Source organism: Leuciscus leuciscus, assembly GCF_965113295.1.
Source record: "Leuciscus leuciscus genome assembly, chromosome: 1".
Classification (NCBI taxonomy): Eukaryota; Metazoa; Chordata; class Actinopteri; order Cypriniformes; family Leuciscidae; genus Leuciscus; species Leuciscus leuciscus.
In genome coordinates, this window is record NC_138725.1 from 58,709,749 (window position 1) to 58,729,427 (window position 19,679).

Genomic DNA, 19,679 nt, shown 5'->3' on the forward strand with positions numbered 1-19,679 from the left:
TGTTTTTTCAATGTATGTGGGAGAAAACCCTTTATTAATCGTTTCGGACTACAAAGAATGGGAAGAAAATACAAGAGACATCATAGACGTTAAAAAGGGATCCAGATAAGCAAAAACAACAAATGTGCAATTTTGTCTTTTTGCATAAATTAATATAGGAACAAGGGCCGTTGAGGAAAAGTGCGGACTTGTTCTTTAATTTGATTTGATTTGATTTGATTTGAAGCCTTTGGTCCAGCACTGGGCATGTTTAGTAGTCAGGACGGTCCTTCTTCAGCTTGCTGTAGTCCATGTTCACTGCGTAGAACTTGAAATGGGAAAACAGAAAAGTGAGGATACAAAATAAGCAGGTTAACATTATGCACTCAGCAAAATCCATTAACTCAGCTGCCTGTGTATGTATTGAACTTGAACTCTACTCCACATCAAATACACATTAAGACACAAGCTTGATTAGATTTGTACTAACTAACAGCACACATAAAATGAGCTTATGAAGCGCTTAATGAATTAAACTCATTAAGATCTTAGATTAGGTCCTGATACGGTCCTTCAGTCACATCTTTTAATAGGATTCCCTTAGGCGCTCCAACAACAATGGCGTGTTTAAGTGTTTTACTAACACCACATATGCTGGTCAGTTAGATTTCAAACTCAAAATTACTGTTGCTTACTGGATGCTAAACATCTCAAAAAGTGCTTTATCATCAGATTAAATAGAATGTTCTGAGTCAAAACAACAGATACAACATTACCACAGATTACAACTTAGACTTGTCCCCTCAGCTCATTAAAACTAAGCCAAAATTGTGCTCAGGGTAATGCGGTTATAAAGCAAGTCTATTCCAGAAGCTCTAAATGTAGAAATGCACAGTTCAATGTTGTTAAAGCAAATATAATAATTCTTCAGTACAAAAAAGTGCTGTTTGAGCTGTAAAGCTCCAAAACATATTTAGCAGGTTCACCCTTGTAAAAAGTTATCGTGATGCTAGTGTCATGTTAAAATGGTTGAGTTTCTAATGTTTATCCTAATGTAATGCAGGGCTCTACAGTGGGACTGTGAAAATATTTAGATGCAACGATGTGACCTGATCGAATAGTTGTATACAGGTTCCAAAATTAATACTCTGTAAGAACCAAATCCAAGTAAAAATAGCAAAGGCTGCTATTTGATGTAATGCACTAATCCAAGTAAAAATAGCAAAGGCTGCTATTTGATGTAATGCACTATATAATGTATATTTAATTATTATACTATTATAGCATAGTAATATTGAATGGATTTTCATAAAAACAACAGTCATGGCTCACACTATGTTACTGAATTGTCTTTATTGATAAGCTCAGTTTTCTCATGCCTACTTGTGAATGTTATATTGTGGCACATAAATATTACGGTCACTGTAAAAATATATATATAAGTTGAGCCCTGCAGTGGCTCATTTCATAGGCTTCCATTCAAAGCGCTTTACTGTGAATGCAACCGTTTCAAACTGAAGTACAAATCATCATTTGTTATCATACCTTGTACTGATCAGTGGGCTCCATTTTATTCCAGGGCTCTGGGTTGTTCTTTCTGTCCCAGCTGTGGATATGAAGCATATGAGTGCACAAATAAACAAGGCATGCATGATAAAACTAAACAAAAGAGTTGACATGAACATCTGATCAGCACTGTTGTTCTCTCACAATTGATTGTGTCAAGGTACGAAGAATCACAAGTTATTGTTGCATTGCGCAGCATCAGCTTAAGGCGGTCTACACTCGACAAAGCAACTGTTGCAAATCCATTTGTTCTTAGTGTCAGAAGTAGCGCGAGTGCTTGAAGTACGTCAGAAATAGATGGGGGCATCTGTTTATTGTTGAGAATCTGTCGTGACGCATCAAGTGTAGACAGAATCACTTATTATAATGGGTTCTATTTGCTTTTGTTGTGTTGCGCCACTCACGTCTGGTGTAGACACGGTGTTCAATCTTAACAGCAATTGCTCTTCAATTAAAAAAAGGAATGAGGCCTTTCAGTTATGTTTTTGTATCCATTGTGAGAGACAGGTGATTAATGGACTTGTATCTTCTGTAGAACAGACGCTTACCAGACATCTGGGTTACGCAAGGCCAGGCGAGCCAGATATGTCAGAGACATGGTGCATCCACCGCCAATGAAAATGAAAAGTGGGATCAACTATGGTGAGAGATGAACAAAAAACAAAACAAAAAATATATAAAGCAACTGTGACTTGAAGCCAAATGACTTGAAGGTGATGCATTAAACTTTGAAATTATGAATGATGACCATCTAGTGTCTGGTGTCTCAACTGGGTTTGGCTTCAGGGTGCCAATTTTACATTATATATCAGTAACCAACCCAATAATTCACTTATTGTAAAATGTACAAAGCCATATTATAGACCTCCAGGTGAGAACCACAGATCTAGATTAGGCTATACAGTAATGACTGACATTAATGTTAAATAAAAATTCACAAATGTTGCTTCATGGCAATACATAAGCCTTAAATAAATAACACAAATAATACATTAGAGTTTCTCTGCTTCAAAACTTTACAAGCAAATGCCTTCTCAGTCTTCAGAAACTGTAAGTGGTTAGGAGATCCTTCCCAGCCAAGATTTAAAAACATCAGTCATTAAATTATAATATAGGGTTGACTAACAAAAAAATAACAATACAAACAATACTAAGTAAATGGCTCTAATAGTTTAAAAGAGAAAGTGTTTTTAGGCCACACTTGTCAGTCTGTCCTCAGTTTAACACGCTCGTCCTTGAGCGGTCATGTGACACGCAGGCCTCCTGTGACACATAAAACTAAACTCGCTTCAATGGCATTTCATTTCAAGCTAATTTAAGGTTCATCTAATTACTCACATAAAGACTCGCAATAAACATGCGGCTACTCCATTACAATGGGAAAGTGTGTTTACTTGTGACGGTCGTGACTGTTTGACACGTTTGTGTAGTTGTTGCAACTCAACATGAACATTTTGTGAGCTTTACAATATATTTATTTTAGTGTATATTTTATAACCGATTGAAAACTTATTCTGACCTTAATGTTATTAATTGAAAAATGTTCAATATCTGTAATTGTACTAAAGTGCATGTACAATATTAATTCAAATAATAATAATAATAATAATAATTAAAAAAAAACTCATTGACCTTTTGGATTTCCATAGTTACTGGCAGTCGTTTTTATTTATTTAAATGATTGAGATTGCACCAAAAAACTAAACATTTAAGTTATATCCGATCAAATATTTTAGAACTGACATTTCCATGAACTTTTATTGTTTTAATAATTTCCATTACTTTTCCAGACCTGGGAACCACACTTTATAAATTCCTGATATTTCCAGGATTTGCCGTGTAATATAAAAACATATTTAAGGGTTAATTTGTGTTTCTTCTGCGGTGTAAATATCTAAACTGGTGGCACGTCCCTAGCATTCCGCAGCAGGGACGCTAACAGGCTAGCGACAACGTTTGCACAACTCGCTCTTACCATCGTCTTTAACAGAATAACTTGTCCTGAAATCATAATTCACTTACGGCAGGGTGGCTTCTGAGTTGCCGGCTGACCGTGCTCAGCATTATGACTGATGAGATGATTTAAATTCTCCCAAAAATGTACAGAAATAAAGGAAATGAACGTGGCCCGTTCGAGAGCTCTATTAGGACCCTATGATCAGGACAGCTTCAACACTGAGAGAATAGGACACACACGGGGGTCTTATTGAGTGTGCCTGATTTGTTATTTTATAGTTAGACAAACGTTGTCATCTCGTTTCAGTTAATAAATACGTATTACAGTGAAATAATTTAAAATGTTAACCAAATAATGATAATAAAATGATAAATAAATGATAATATGATTATATGCGAAGGTATTTTGTAAAGGCGATGCTGTGGATACCCATTCGAAGGCGCGGTACTGGGTTCTTACTGGTCGCTGAATCTGATCTGATCTAGGGTCAGTTTGCGAGTTCGCACGAACACTGTTGATTTTAGATATCTGATCCCACATCAGAAAGAACATTTAAGGACTTAGACTAGAAGGTCGTTCTAGGTCGTAATTGTGTTTAACATTGTTACTAATGAGAAATATAATTTTAAATGGGCAAATATAAATCGCGCATACATTTTTCTCTTTGTCATACAGATAGGATATTATCTGTAGTTTATAGTTTTATTATCTATAGTTTTTCACCTGGTTTTCTGAGCACTTTTAAATGATCTTTCACCCGAGTTGCTCTTTTAAGACAATAAATGAGTTGTGTTGTTGTGTCATATTTCACCTCAAAGATTAAAGATAATAAATCAATAAAAATTAAGGTTATTGATTAAACGAGTTTAAATAAATAAAATAAATAAAGCTTAGCCTATTTTGCGTTGTGGCATTATTATTTTCATGACAATTAAGCACATTCGTCCCTATTTTGCCTATTAATACTACTATTTTGCCTGTAAATATAATACACAGACAACATAGCCTACTCTACTGACTGCAAATTATAGGCACTTACTAAATTGATTTTAACAAATATAGATTTGTAAACGTAAATCCTCTATCAATATAAAAATAAAAAAAATATGCTACTATGTTTGTTTTTTTAATGTAAAGTTTATTTATTGCATAAACCGAAATAGGTTTGTGTATTGCATTAACACAATATAATTATCTTACATTGCACAAATCTATTTTAATTGCAATTCTAAACAAGTCAACTATAGATGCTGACCTTCCAAAATACTCTGTTAGTTTACATGATGGATACGTTTATGATAGCACACATCTATGGACTGGTACTAGAGACTTTTCCTGAAAAGGCAGCACTGTCACAGATTTCTGTGCCTTCCTCTGAACTAGCACAACTTCCAGAAGCATATCATCCTGCTTTCGCTTCTTTATATTCACGGCGTTAACAAAACTACCTTTAAAATTCCCATTTAACATAGCCTAAAAGTGCTCATCTTAAAAACGAGCATGAGAGTAAAATAACAGAGAGAAAGAGAAAAGGGAGAAAAGCTCTTCATCATCGTTTTAGCCAGGACAGCCTCAGGGCAGCTTGTTCAAACGGTGAGTGTGGAAATGTAGTTTAGCTGCGCTGCCAGTTCTCCTCTGCGGGCTCTTTTAATCAGATTGCCTTCTTGACATCCGGCCGTGTTTGTTTCCCTCCAATTTCATTTTCTGCTTTGAATTGCACATTAACCTTTCCTCAGAGTTCCTGCTAAGCAAACGGCGACTGTTCTCCATTGCGATCACGATTATGAGAGGTGGATGGCTGACTCTCGTCAGGTACATTTCATCCAGTTTAACTGCATCTTCAGCTCCAGTCCATTCAAGTCAATGCGTTCTCGACGCCACTGATGTGTTTTGTACCATCAACCGCAACAAGACGTGCACTTTAAAAGGTGCGATTGAAAACACAAACCCGTTCACGTCCAGGGTGTGTGTTTAATGTCATTTGGATGTTTTTCTCTCCCCAAACAGAGCGAGAACATGATGCTGGCAGACACGAGCAGCGTTTTTGGCAGACGTTCCCCTATGACAGCTGGTCAACAGCATCTTCTTTGCAACCTGATTGAGTTTCCCTTTTATTTAAACACCGTTATGATTACAAACAGCTCCCTTCGTACTAGAGATGCAGAGTAGAATGAATCTATAAAATTCCATTTTTATTCTGACACAAGGATGCATTATAATGCAGATGATTGTTTTGTAAAAAATGTCAACTTTCTAAACATTTCCTTTGCTGACTTCAAAACAAGACATGAGACACATGAATATAAATATGACATCTGGTATGAAAAAGCCATGTTTTGACAAATAATTCATCTTTACATGTGTTTGTGCATTACATACACAAAGTAAAACACCACACATACACACACACACACACACACTTCCTGGGGAATGCAATGACAATAATCAGACGTTTAACAGAATTCACCACCTAAATTAAGGCAGAACCCAGCTGTCTGAATCCACATTTCTCAAACGACTTGGAGATGTATATATAAATGTGTCAAAAGTACGAATCGGGGTAGCTAAAAAATTCTGTGGTTGCCCCGCTGGAGGAAGTCTTCCAGGAAGTACAATCAGCATGTGCATTTTTTTAGACTACAGTTTTAAACACCTTTAACCTTTCTCTTTTTGATTTCGCCCTATGAGCATGACAGATTATGATTAGGCACAGACACATATTTGCACTGTACCTCTGTTACCATGGATTCCATTTTGAGAGATGATGGGTTAAATATATCCCATTATTAAATGTTCAGAACATCAACAATATTGTGAGTGCTAAAAACATCATCTCTGAAGTACACCAATCATGGAATTAGTGTTGTAAAGTGTTTAGAGAATAAATGTCTATGTCTCAAGGGTTCAGATGCAGGCATACATGTACGCATGTCCGCGCACACACTCACTCACACACACACACACACGCACAGGGTTCCAGTCTTTAGTGTGTCGTCTTCTTAGGAGACTTTCCAAATTTGGCATCCAGTCCAAGGCCTGAAAGACAGAGCAGAGTCATGGTTGAGCTTATTATATATCTGCTCATTATGGCCATCCAGCTCTGGACCGATTATTAGTACTGTTAAACACAGAACTCAACTTTAACAAGCTTAGATGTACCCGACCAGTCAAAAAGTCTAGGCAACTGTGTTTGATCAAAAACGTTATGCTTAAATTCTTCAAATTAATTCTGTAAACAAATATAAAAATGTACCTATGTTTGAACTTACTTTTTTTTTAATTTTTTTTTATGAACTAAAATACATATTTTGAATTATATACACTACTGTTCAAAAGTTTGGGGTCAGTAAGATTGAAAAAAAATTTATACTTTTATTCAGCAAGGACGCATTAAACTGATCAAAAGTGACAGACTTTTGATCAAAGACTGTTACGTTGTTACAAACGATTTCTATTTCAAACAAACGCTGTTCTTCTCAACTTTATATTCATCAAAAAATCCTGAAAAAATGTATCTGTTTCCACAAAAATATTAAGCAGCCCAATTGTTTCCAACATTGATAATAAGAAATGTTTCTTAAGCATCAAATCATATTAGAATGATTTCTGAAGGATCATGTGACACTGAAGACTGGAGTAATGATGCTGGAGTAAAAATGCAGCTTTACAATCACATGAATAAATAGCATTTTAAAATATAAAAATGTTCACAATATGACTGTTTTTACTTTATTTTTAATTAGTGCTGGGCAACGATTAATCGTGATTAATCGCATCCAAGATAAAAGTTTGTGTTTACATCAAATATGTGTGTGTACTGTGCATAATTATTTTGTGTGTATATATATATACATATATACACACACAAAATAATATGTTTTCTTAAATATATACATGCATGTGTGTGTATTTATATATACAAAATAATTATACACAGTACACACACAAATATTAAGTAAACACAAACTTTTATTTTGGATGCGATTAATTGTTGCCCAGCACTATTTTTAATAAAATAAATGCAGTTAGATCCGCACAATTCTGAATAAATTGAGAATCACCATTTTTTTGTTTTCAAATAGAGATTGTGATTCTGAACAGATAACAAAATAACATGTAGGATAATTTACTAGAGGTTGACAAAATGTTCATTGCTGCAGTCTATTTAAAAATGTTTAAATAATTTGAATCCAAATTATTTATTTATTTTTAATATTTTTTTACTGTTTAAAGCCACACTAAGTAGAAATTGTGTTTTTGTCAAACAGCGACCCCTAGAGTCGCTGTGGAATACTTGCACTGTCGTAAATTATATTATAAAACTTTTACATGTTTGCAGCTAAATCACAAGTAAATAGTCTATAATCTAGGCCTACTGTATCATTTAATTTGTGTTGTTTTTATTGGAATGTAAACATTACAAAATGCCAGATAACATCAATTAAGTTAAATGTACGTCGCATTATTTCATAACATTGGCCGTTATGATGTCATTAGACATGATTATTGCAATTTATCATAATAGTTTGCAAATTGTGCTCGTTTACACTATTTACAACCTCTACGTTAGGCTTATTTATGATAATTATGTGAGATATTGAAAGCTGTTCTCATGATAATCGCAGGAATCAACGTGATAAATACACCTCACAACACCTGAGTTCAGCTGGCAAACTAATTCGTGAGGCATAGCTATCTGATTTATCAAAACGATTCCATTTACACCTGGTCACATAAATGTATTTTTGCGAAACGGATTTAAATTCGATCTTCAATTCTCGCGCTATATGCAGATTTAATGGAGTGCACGTCACCGAGATATGAGCTGCATTTTATAGATCATCAGCTAAAATTTCAAAATCAAAGACCGCAATAAGAGAGAGCAGTAACAGCCCTGGTAAGATCATTTCGTTTCTTTACTTTTAATGATGAAGATTGTGTGTTAAGCGTCTGCGACTTACTTTCACTTTGATTTGCGATAGTTTGCACGTTGGCTTGATGCAGTTGCTCATCTGCGGTGATGCGTGATCCAGCGCGTCGTCATATCTGGATATAACATAATAGCCTATACAACGCTCTCACACGTTTTTTTTTTTTTTTTTTAGCATTTTTGGGAGGAGTACAATTTACATATGTGGTTTCAACAACCATATGCATTTACACTTGTCCAGTTTCGTCTGGAATGCGTATCAGATCTCCTCCTTAAGTGGTTTGAGGGATCGGATTCAAATACGTCTCAAATGCGTTTCGGAGGGCATTTAAACCTGGACTTTTCACGATCGGATAGCTATCCGATCTGAGAAAATGCATGAAGTGGCCAGGTGTAAACAACCCCCATGACAAAAACATACGCACGAAAGCCGAAAACAAACGCTGGTTGGCCTATCACGTCCAAATTTGACGAAGTGGTGGGGGAAGTGACGTATGCCGTAAAGCAGTCGAATTTTGTAGTTCTTTTTGTGCTCTTGTTACTACCCGAACACCGAAGTTACATAGTGCCAGTAAAAGCGATACAGACCCTGTCAGGCTATGGCAGACGTGTCATTCAACCTATTGTAAGTCGATGTACCATCACAAGGATCTTGGAAATATATTATGAAGGTTGAAAAGTTACATAGTGTCGCTTTAAATGAATGATTCAATGACTCACTCAAATAATTCACTTGTTTGATTACTGTATGAATCCGCATTTTTGAAAGAGTCTTGAATGAATGATTCAATGACAAATAAATTTAACAGTCACTTGTCGCCACATGGTGGCGTAACGATGTAATCAATACAATCGTTATTTGACATGTCAAATTCCATTAAAAAGGTGATTTACTCTTTTGATCACTACCATAGACATCAGTGTTTATATCCAAACTATAAACTCTTATCCCAGTCCTTCTGTAATAATTTGAGTATTTGTAACAGAAATAATGATACTGTGTGGTTGAAAAGAGCACTTTTTGAAGCGGTTTCATACCTATTCCTGACAACTGCTCTCTGTCATTAAAGAATAAGATCGCGTGGGTGTTTGAATCGAGATCGTGATCTTTTAACAATTAATCGTGCAGCTTTAAAATGCAGCCAGTGAGCATTAGAGACTTCTTTCAAAAACATACTTTTAAACGGTAGTTATTGATAAAAGAGTTTCACTCACCAAGGAAGACAAGGATGGTGCCAAACCACTGCAGAGTGCTGATGACGTTCCCAAAGAGCAGCACTGATCCCAGGATGGTGAAGAACTTCCGTGTCGTAGTGATGATGGAACATGTGAGCGGTCCAAAATACACCACAGTCATGAAGATGAATGTCTAGGTGAAGAAAGAGGAGAATACATGTTTAAACCCTGGATTATCAACTATTATTTACTATTACTATTTTTGTGTGTGAATGAATGAATAAATGATGGTGCTGTTCTTTTGTATGTAAACCCACCTGTCCAAGAGCGCTAGTGATACCAAACAGGAGGATATTATAGATGATGGCAGGATGGCGGTCAGTAAATGTCAAAAACTCCCACACCTCCCCGCTCCACAGCACAGCTATGCAGAAAGAAAGAGTGAGCAAGAGATGTTGTTTATTTAGTAGATTTTATGTATATATATGTGTGTGTGTGTGTGTGTGTGTGTGTGTGTGTGTGTGTGTGTGTGTGTGTGTGTGTGTGTGTGTGTGTGTGTGTGTGTGTGTGTGTGTGTGTGTGTGTGTGTGTGTGTATATATTAGGGCTGTCAACGAATATTCTAAATTCGAATATATATTCGAATAGTTTTAAAAAACAGAAATTCGAACGTGAAAATTAATATTCGAATGTGAATTTCGAATATGGAAAAACACGCCCGCGGAAGCAGAGGCGCGGCTGTCTGCTTTGCGAGTGGGCGCGCGCGCTGCCTGAAGCCTTGTTTATACTTTCGCCTGTCTCCACAGCGCGAGTCTCCGCAGACTGCGCGCGCACCTCCCCAAACGGACGAGGCGTTTATACTCGACGCGCTCGCCGTTGTACTATTCTTTGAAACGATAGGGTGCGATTCGCGCTCGTGCGGACGCGTCGAGTATAATTTATAAACAAGACTTGAGGGACAGGTCACGAGTCGCACTGTCTAGCACAGCGTCACTGCTGAAAGTTGACAGTGCACTAAAAGACAATGGAATAAATTGCAGTCAGTTTTTCCTTTTTTTAATACAAGCACCAATAATGTAAGTAGCCTTTTTCTTTTTTAATAGCACTTTATTTTTTATGAACCTCAGGGTAAAAGTTCTTTGTTGTCACATTTCTCGGAATTGTGTGCCTCATTTTATTTAAAGTTAAACAGAAAAGTTCCATGTTTACCACAGCACAGCTCGCTCGGAGCTTTCAATGTCGGTTCTATACTGTAAAACTTCAATTAATGTTAATAAATTTGTTTCAATCACTGAATGAAGCCTGCTATATTTGGGACAAGAGTCGCGACCTTAAATTGCTTGCACAAAACTCTTGATCAGCACTCAACATGTGCTTATTGTTGTTCATTTAAACCGTTATGAGCAGAGAGAGCGTGAGCGCGAGGGCGCGAGAGAGAGAGAGAGAGAGAGTGCCTGCGAGTGAGCGAGACTGAGGTCTGCGGTCTTGGCCATTAGTTTATTTACTTGGTTTTGTGTTGGTAATACATTGTCAAATATGTTTAAACTTAAATTAACTACCTATACAAGTTATGTATGTCTCTTTGTATTAATTTGTCCTGTTATTGACGTAATGCGCGTCATTGAAAAAATGCGCAACCAGATGTTCGAATAGTTCGAATATTCGTGTGTTTTTTAGAGGGAATATTCGAACGTCATTTTTGAGCAATTTTGACAGCCCTAATATATATATATATATATATAAAATATAGCCATAATGAGGTTGGCAAATAACTTTACTCTCCAAAGCCCATTTTTACTTGCATTTGGGCTTGATGGGTGTTAATTCTGGACTCTGTATCATTTTGCATTTGCCTAGTTAAAAGAGAAACTTGACAATAACTTCAGAGAGCACCACAGGACAGCTCTGGATTCATAATGAGTGGTTTGGAAGGAAGGAAGTTTGCTGCATGTGTGATGAGATTAAAGATTAAAAGTGAGGAACAGATGCCTTTCAGAGCTGAGGCAGACCGACTGAACAGCTGCTGGAGATCAGCAGGGTTGCTTCTGTCAACCCTGAAATAATAACACCACCAAGACTAATAGAGCCAGAGCTCCCCCTGCTGGAGGAAGATGTACTGACAATGAGCTCTGGTCTGATGGAAATACTAGTATACGATTTATAAACCATGAAGACATCCACTTACTACAAAAAACTAGGAGGGAAAAAAGGAAGGGTACTAAAATCATTTGCTCTGAAAGGGTGATTGAGGCAACAAAATTTCAACTAAACAATCAATGTTGCCAACTTAAGTCGATTCTAAATGTTTAAGCCAAGACGTAAAATACAGTCAGAAAAACATACCGAATACCATAATGATATTTCATCTTTCTCATTTATAAGAACCAACATGACAAAATGGTAATAAACAGCAATATTTACTTACACAATCATTCAAAACTGGGGGGGGTCAGTTAGTTTTTTAATCTCTTATGCTCACCAAAGCTGCATTTATTTGATCAGAAATGCAGTAAAAGATTACCCTGGTAAACCAGAGTTCTTACGAGAGCACAAGTTGAATTTGCTCAGCGAGTTACTCTGGTGTCGAGTAACAATGCTCATTAAATATGCCCCTCGATCTGAGCTGCACCAATCACATCAGGTTATCTGATATAGTTTAGCCAGAGGTGAGCTAAACAGATGACGACAGCGCTGTGACGTCGAAGTCATTAGTAAACATTGCAAGATGCCTATGGATGAACACCAGTCGTTTGAAACGGCTTTGGCCGCTACAATGAACGAGTTAGACTTGGCTTTTTATCTAAAAAAGGAACAGAAGACGCCGCTCGAATCGTTCCTTTGCAAGAAGGACGTTTTTGCTGTTTTGCCGACCAGATACGGTAAGAGTATAATCTACCAGTTGCTAAGCGTATGGGGTTTATTGTTGTGATTGGTCGTAGTGTTATCCTATTGCGTGCAGTGAGATTTTCAAATGCATGATTGGTGCCGCCCCTCGAGCTGGCCGATTTTCATTAGTCGATGCCAGACCATTAATCTTTTAGATTTAGGTCTGGATTTCCAGGCTAGTAAAAGATAAATATTGTTATTACAATTTAAAGTAAATATTTTCGATTAATATATTTTAAAATGTAATTTATTCCTGTGATGTCCAATCATTACTCCAGTCTTCAGTGTCACATGATCCTCCAGAATCATTCTAATATGTTGATTTGCTGCTCAAGAAACTTTTATTTTTTATGTTGAAAACGGTTGTGCTGCTTAATATTTTTCCCAAGATTATTTGATAACAAACAGTTCAAAAGAACATAATTTATTAGAAATCAAAATCTTTTGTACCATTTCAAATGCCTTTACTGTCATTTTGATCAATTGAATTCAATTAATACAAATATTAGTTTCATAAGAAATTCTTACTGACCCCAAACTTCCATAAACAATTTTGAGTGATGACACAAATTAATAAATAAATAAATTTTAAATTGATTTACTGAATCATGACTCAAATTTAGATGTTCAAACCTCATTAGCAAAAATGGATTGTCTTAATCTGATACAAACAAATTATGTGACAAGGATAAATTCATCTGACACACTAAACCTAATGGCCAAAAATGACGTGCATTAAAATCCGCGTAATATTCACATTTTATTGCCAGCAAAACAATCACAATATATTGTGAACGTTCAAATATATCTCCCAGACCGAGGGGTCAGTATTATTAACATGTTCCTATAAATCCAAGTGACAAATATTTATTCTATTGTCTTTTATCTTTAATAAGTAGTACCTTCACTAACAAAGTACCGATGTTCCTATAATTTATCAGGACCCTCTTTTTAACAACTCACCTACTCCCAGGACCAGTGTGGACCACATGTTAACATTCAGCATCATGTGATTGGCTCCCGTCTGGAAGCGCGCCCTCATGTGGTCCTGAGATACACCTGTCAGCCCGTCCAGAGTCAGAGAGAGCAGCTACGACCAAAGAAACACGCATCAGATCATCTTCACACAGAGCACTAGAAATACTATACAGAACAGATTAAAACAGAGCCCAACCAGCAGCATCTCTCCAAAGCCAAATGTGTGATCATCTGATTCGCTGGAGCCTTTGTTGGGTTTGTAGAGGAAGAGGGCGACCCCGGCGACGATTAGAAACACACACAGATACTTCGCCATGGGATATTTCTTCCTAAGGATTGTGACACCCAGTATCATCACTGTGGAACCAGAGGGACACGAGCACAATGAGTAGACGTGACCAATGCCATCAATCTGCAGAGGTGTCTATTGTGTGGTTAAGAAAAATGTGCATGAAACAAAGAGAATCATTTGCCATATGGCCAACAAACATAAGCCAAAAAAATATGGCCATATAGGAATATATAAGCTTTCTTTGAGCATGTGAGGCAAGCATAAATTGTGCACTCTAAACAAAAATACATCCAGATGAGATGAAAAATGACAGCTATCTTAGCCCAAAAAGTATTTGGACACTGAAGTCTCTTACCTGGAATTGGTTTACAGGATTTTCCCAACACCTAGAAGAAAGAAAGACTCATGAGCATGATGTTGTGAGGGAGAGAGAGAGCGATACGAGAGTAAAGAGCTGCTGACCTGTGTGGGGTAGTTGACATACTGCAGGGCAGAGTTACTGGACACCATAGCGCTCAGGTAAGACAGAGAACACACGCCATAGAGCCAGCTTCTCGTGTGGTCCTGCTTTGAGCTCTCAAAAACCTGAATTACTACAACCATAACATAGAGAGAATACAGAATTACTTGCAAGTGGAATTCAAACACATGCTGCAACACATACAGGCAAAAAAGTGGTGCCATAATGTGACATAACCCATTTATTCCGTAAAGCAATGTCACACATGATCTCCAAAACACTATCAGAACATGCAAGGGTTTGACTCACAGAGTCTGGCGAAAGCAGCGTTGATGATGCACTGGATGAAGACTAGAGTGGTGGCGTAACGAAACTTCTCCTTCTTCCCCGCGTGAGTGTAGTCCCCTCGCGTGCTGGACGGAAAAAAAGAAGGGAACAGCTGTTTGGAACAAGGATACTTAATGATCACTGGCGGTATAAATAACCAACAGTGGCTGGGGAAGAAACTGTTGTTTACCGCATGCGACTAATTTTAGCGCTTGATAGAAAAAGTTCTTACCCCCGGTTTCACAGACAAGGTTTAAATCTAGTCCCAGACTAAAATGCATCTTTGAGCTGTTTTAACTGAAAGTAACTTGCACTGACAGATCTTAATATGTCAGTGTCATTGCTGTGTCTCAAGATTCACACCAGAAATGTTTTTATTTCTAAGGCATGTTTCTAAAAACTACTTGCCTCATCCTTCCCTTGGGTCATTTTGACCCGAAACTTTTTTTTTTCTTCACAAGAGATCGGCAAAGACACCCAATGTAAGGTATTTTGAGCTGAATTAAAAGGGTTATGTATGAAATTGTGAATTGAATTTAAGTTGAAAGAATGTGAGGAATGTGCTTAAATTTAGGGATGCACTGATACCGATACCAGTATCCATATCGGCCCGATACTGAGCTCAAGTACTCGTACTCATAAAAATACTCCGATACCGAGCAGCGTGTAGTGATTGTGTCCAGACAAAGAAACACTCACAACAGAGAGTATAATGGGGATAAAAAAGAAGGCTGTCTATGAAGTAAATGTATCTTATTAGAGGAATATTAAATGTATTCCTGTGTATATAGCTGTGGTGAGCGAGCTGATAAGAGGAAAAACACACAGTGGATTGCGAGATGGTCGAGCGCATCCTATTCACAGATGTCAGTGGAAAGTTTGTAGTTCAGTCGGATGTCAATGGCAAAGAGAGTAAAATGAGGCATGTAGTTTATTATTAATGTTAACTGACGAGAGAGAGAGCGCACTTCTGTTGAATGCTCTTGATTGCTGATCGTTCACTCAGCACGTGTTATTTGGATTAAAACTAAATCGTAAGTAAAACACGAACTGTTTCCTGATTTATGTATAACGAATGGTTACATTATTACAGGACGTGTGCAGTTCAAGTTCCATGAACGCAAACATCCGAAGCATGCGCCCCGCAAACCAGCGTCTCAGCGCGCGAATACTGAATTAAATTGTCTTTCACGTCTTGCGCTTGTACGGGCAAATTCACACACAATTATGTAAAATGCCTGTCTTGGCAAATGCCTGTCCTGTTCAAATGGGGTCCGTGCGTTCGGTCTTAAAGGGGCAGCAGGTTAAACCTGCTGCCCTTTAAGACCGAACGCATGGACCCCATTTGAATATACTGTCTACGTTCACTTGGTTTATAGGTTTTTATAAACCTGCTGCTGTGTTTTAATGTAAATCAAACAAAGGACAAATAAATTACTCACTGCTCTTGACAAAATAGGCAACCCTTTTCAACTTTACAAAAATATCCATCTATATTTAATTTATACGTTAATGAATATGCAGTGTTTTTTCACATTTGATTACTTTATTCAAATTTCTGTACCTGTTAGATCTACCCGAAAAATTCTAAAAACACAGTTTATTTAATTTGTAGCCTTTCTTTGTGCTATTTGTAATTCTATTATTTGTTCCTATTTTATTACTGACTGCTTACTTGTCTTTAATAATGTTTTAAATTCACATTATATATAATATATCTATGTTATTATATATATATATATTCCTATCAAAATTGGATTAAATAATTGGTATTTCACTGGTGTCTAAACATTTGTACCACTGACCCAATCCTCAGCACTGAGCCCTGCTGGAGCTGCTCTAGTCTAAATATGTGCTGTACTGTTAAATGAAAGATAAAATATGATAGAGCAATAGAATGAACAGTGAAAGTAACAGAAGCTCATGCAATGCATTTTAGCAGGCTTAATTAAGCATGAAAATAACTGAAGGAAATATTTATTTGATGAACAAATTAAGCCAACTAATATGATTTATATTCTTTTGGTTTCTCTACCCATACATTTAAAAATTACAAATGCAGTGAAAATATAGGTATTGGTATTGGCGAGTACCCAAAATGAAAGTATCGGTATCAGACTTGTTCTGAAAAAAGTGGTATCGGTGCATCCCTACTTAAATTACTATTTATTTATTATTATTGATCAAATCTAGTAATTTAAAGGTATAAAATAAAAAATAACCATCTCCAAAAAATTGCAGTAAAAAATATTATTAAAATGAAATAAAATAAGCTTTCTGGACCTAAAAAAAAAGAAGCATAATTTTAGGGCTATACGTTATATGTAAATATGTGTTACAAAGTGCGAGGGAAGGATGAAGGCTAAATGTCCTAATTTAACTAAGGCCTAATCCTGTTGTTATAGGTTCATAAGGACAGTTGTCATTAGAAACACTCAATTATTTTGCTGACAATGGAGGATCAATACTAAATAGACCAAGAATTTCAAATAAACCACTATTAAAAATTTACAATTGACTAAACTAAGATCTAATTTCTCAAATCACATGTAATTAGACTCTTAAATGAATGAGGACTTTAGAATTTTTAGTTTTGTTATATATATCAGATCTTAATTATCTATATCTCGCAGTTTGACATCTTAGATGGTCAATTTATAGAATGGAGGCGGCCTGCACCCATTTAGCCAATCAGAAACCCTATCGATCTGTCAATCAATTTGCACATTTGAGTTTGCTGACATTTTTTGGGCTGCGATATCTGTGGTTCAAACTAGTATATATTCCAATTGTCCCTGATACGCATTTCAGTTTTACTAACCATTATGTACTTGTACTTATCCTTAGTTACTTGTAACTTTTCAAATAGATATTACTATAAGTACATGTAAGATAATTATGTAAGCATTACCGATTTGCCTATGCCTAGTGAGTGTAACTATATTAGTACTTAAACTGGAATTAATATGAGTATGAATAAGCACTAGCAGCTAATGAATAATTACTAGCAACAACAGGAAAAAAACACTAGTCAAAAGTTCCTGATAGAATTCAACCAGTGTCTTAGATTACATACTAGTAATTATTGCATTAATACTATATTAAATAATACTAATAGGCCTAGATACTACTGAGTTTAAAGCAGTGGTTCTCAAGCGGAGGCCAACTCTGAGGCCTCAGCAAACTCCCAGGGGGGACAAAATAAGCCCTGAAAGTAAATGAATTAACGTTACTTATAAATTAAAATGCTAAAAAGATGTACAACATTAAACATCATACTTTTGAGTTTATATGCTTTTATTAGATGCACCAGAAGCACATCAGCTTAGATTAGAAAAGCCTTCAAATATTGTCTTGGACAAAGGTGAGCTTTGTAGTCAAAAAGGTTGAGAGCCAAAGTTAGAAGAGTTTGCCATCGAGAACAGTAAAACAACTGTCTGCCATAAATCAGAGCTCTTTCTCTGAAAGAGGCTGACAAGAGAGCTGTCATCAGGCTTTACCATAGTATACTAGTATTCAGTCATATACTGTAAGAATGCAGAGAGTGTCAACAAGCAAGGTGAAATAGCTAAAGGGTCATTTCCCTACTTTCCCACTCTCTACTTGCTCTTGCAACCACATGGTGCAGTGCAATAATAGCAACTGATGATTAAACGGTGTTATATCCTATGTGATAGTAGGCTCTTCAAATGCAATGCTGTTTCATACTCACATTGTCTCCTGCAGTATTCCATAGTAGAAGTAGCACACGAACACCCCGCAGAAGCAGACGATGAACCGGAGCCGTTCGTTCTGCCAGAGAGACGGTTTGCTCGTCGCCTTCCCGGCGGCCATGCTATCGTCCAGCAGTCTCGGTATGGACACGGACACCGCTCCGCTCCCCGTACCCCGTGCTCCTGCGTCCCGATCCACTCTACCGGCGATCGGTAACGTTAGCCCGACTCTAGATCCCCCTAGTGATCCTCCTCTGTACTGATGATGAGGCTCTCCTTCCTCTGATATTACATCTAACGTTACAGTCTTAAAGCCTCTTACAATAACAACGATATTACACTACCAGTCGTGTTGCTCAGTTTATTTAGGTTTCAGTTTATTAACAGATCAGTAATGTAACTGTCGCGCGCTAGCTGTGTCCAAACAACCGCATCCTGAAAATGACAAGTGAGTGAATGCGGTTAAAAATGCGGCTTTTGTTTCTAGATATTGCCCCAAAAGCTGAATTAATGTTGTACTCGAGGTGTTGAGTTAATGGTCTGTTTTTGACAAGAAGTGATAATTACAGCTAGGGCAGTCTCTAATAAATGTTTTCATTTGACGCGTCAAATGACTCTGCAGGAGAAGGACCCGAGGAAATTCGTGGAATCTGCTGATATTCCTGTAATTACAAATAATTAAAATAGCGTTTTAAGTCAAGTGCATGTCGTTATTTGCTCAACCGCGGTGACTTCCCTCCCATCATGGGGCTTTCCGCTCAATCTCTGTTTTTGTTCATGATTGTACAAAAAGTTGTCTGCTACTTTAATTTAGGCATTATAGACAACTCCCTATAAAAAATCTGTGGGGCCTTTCTTGAAAATAAGCAGTTAGGATTTTACGTAGTGGTATGTGTATTACTTCAATTGGTCCAAATAAGCAAAAGCTGACAACATGCAGCGAATCACAGTACTGGAATCTTTAAGAGGGCGGGGCATAGAGAGTCTACAAGCATTTCGTGTACGTATCATTCATGCAAATATTATATTATTAACTACAATTTTTACTCTAGGTTCAACTGGTATTACATTTTAATGCAAACATAAATGTATATTAAAATGTAATAATTGTAAAAAATTATGCTCAAGAATGCATCAAGTTTTTTATACAAAACAGTAAACACACTTTTTTCTTTGAGTTTGTTTTTCATTTATGGCAGCCAAAACTGAGTAACATAAATGTACAATATATGCAACAAAAAGATTTGTTGTACTGTACTCAACAAAATAACAAGAACAGTAACAATCTGAGAATAATATTATTAAAACAGCACCCTTAAAGAACAAGGTAACGAGCGAGAACTTAGAAAACTGAATGGATGAAGCCAAGACTGAGACACAATCCATGTAAAAAATAAAAATATGGGATAATAACAG

The 19,679-nt window shown here is 36.7% G+C and overlaps 2 protein-coding genes across 2 annotated transcripts; both read right to left on the reverse strand.

Annotated features, from left to right (window-relative positions):
* On the reverse strand, positions 1–3,729 carry ndufa4a (NDUFA4 mitochondrial complex associated a). The gene is made up of 4 exons (XM_082184409.1): positions 3,568–3,729; positions 2,094–2,182; positions 1,525–1,585; positions 1–307 (listed from the first exon to the last, which is right to left on the reverse strand). Exons 1-4 carry the CDS (start codon positions 3,607–3,609, stop codon positions 251–253), a joined length of 249 nt encoding a protein of 82 aa, XP_082040535.1. The 5' UTR covers positions 3,610–3,729; the 3' UTR covers positions 1–250.
* Positions 3,730–5,673: 1,944 nt separating this feature from the next.
* On the reverse strand, positions 5,674–18,878 carry slc35b1 (solute carrier family 35 member B1). Its single transcript, XM_082184191.1, has 9 exons — positions 18,263–18,878; positions 14,533–14,636; positions 14,226–14,356; positions 14,119–14,149; positions 13,668–13,828; positions 13,457–13,583; positions 9,926–10,032; positions 9,648–9,801; positions 5,674–6,538 (listed from the first exon to the last, which is right to left on the reverse strand). Exons 1-9 carry the CDS (start codon positions 18,382–18,384, stop codon positions 6,486–6,488), a joined length of 990 nt encoding a protein of 329 aa, XP_082040317.1. The 5' UTR covers positions 18,385–18,878; the 3' UTR covers positions 5,674–6,485.
* Between the last annotated feature and the right edge of the window lie 801 nt (positions 18,879–19,679).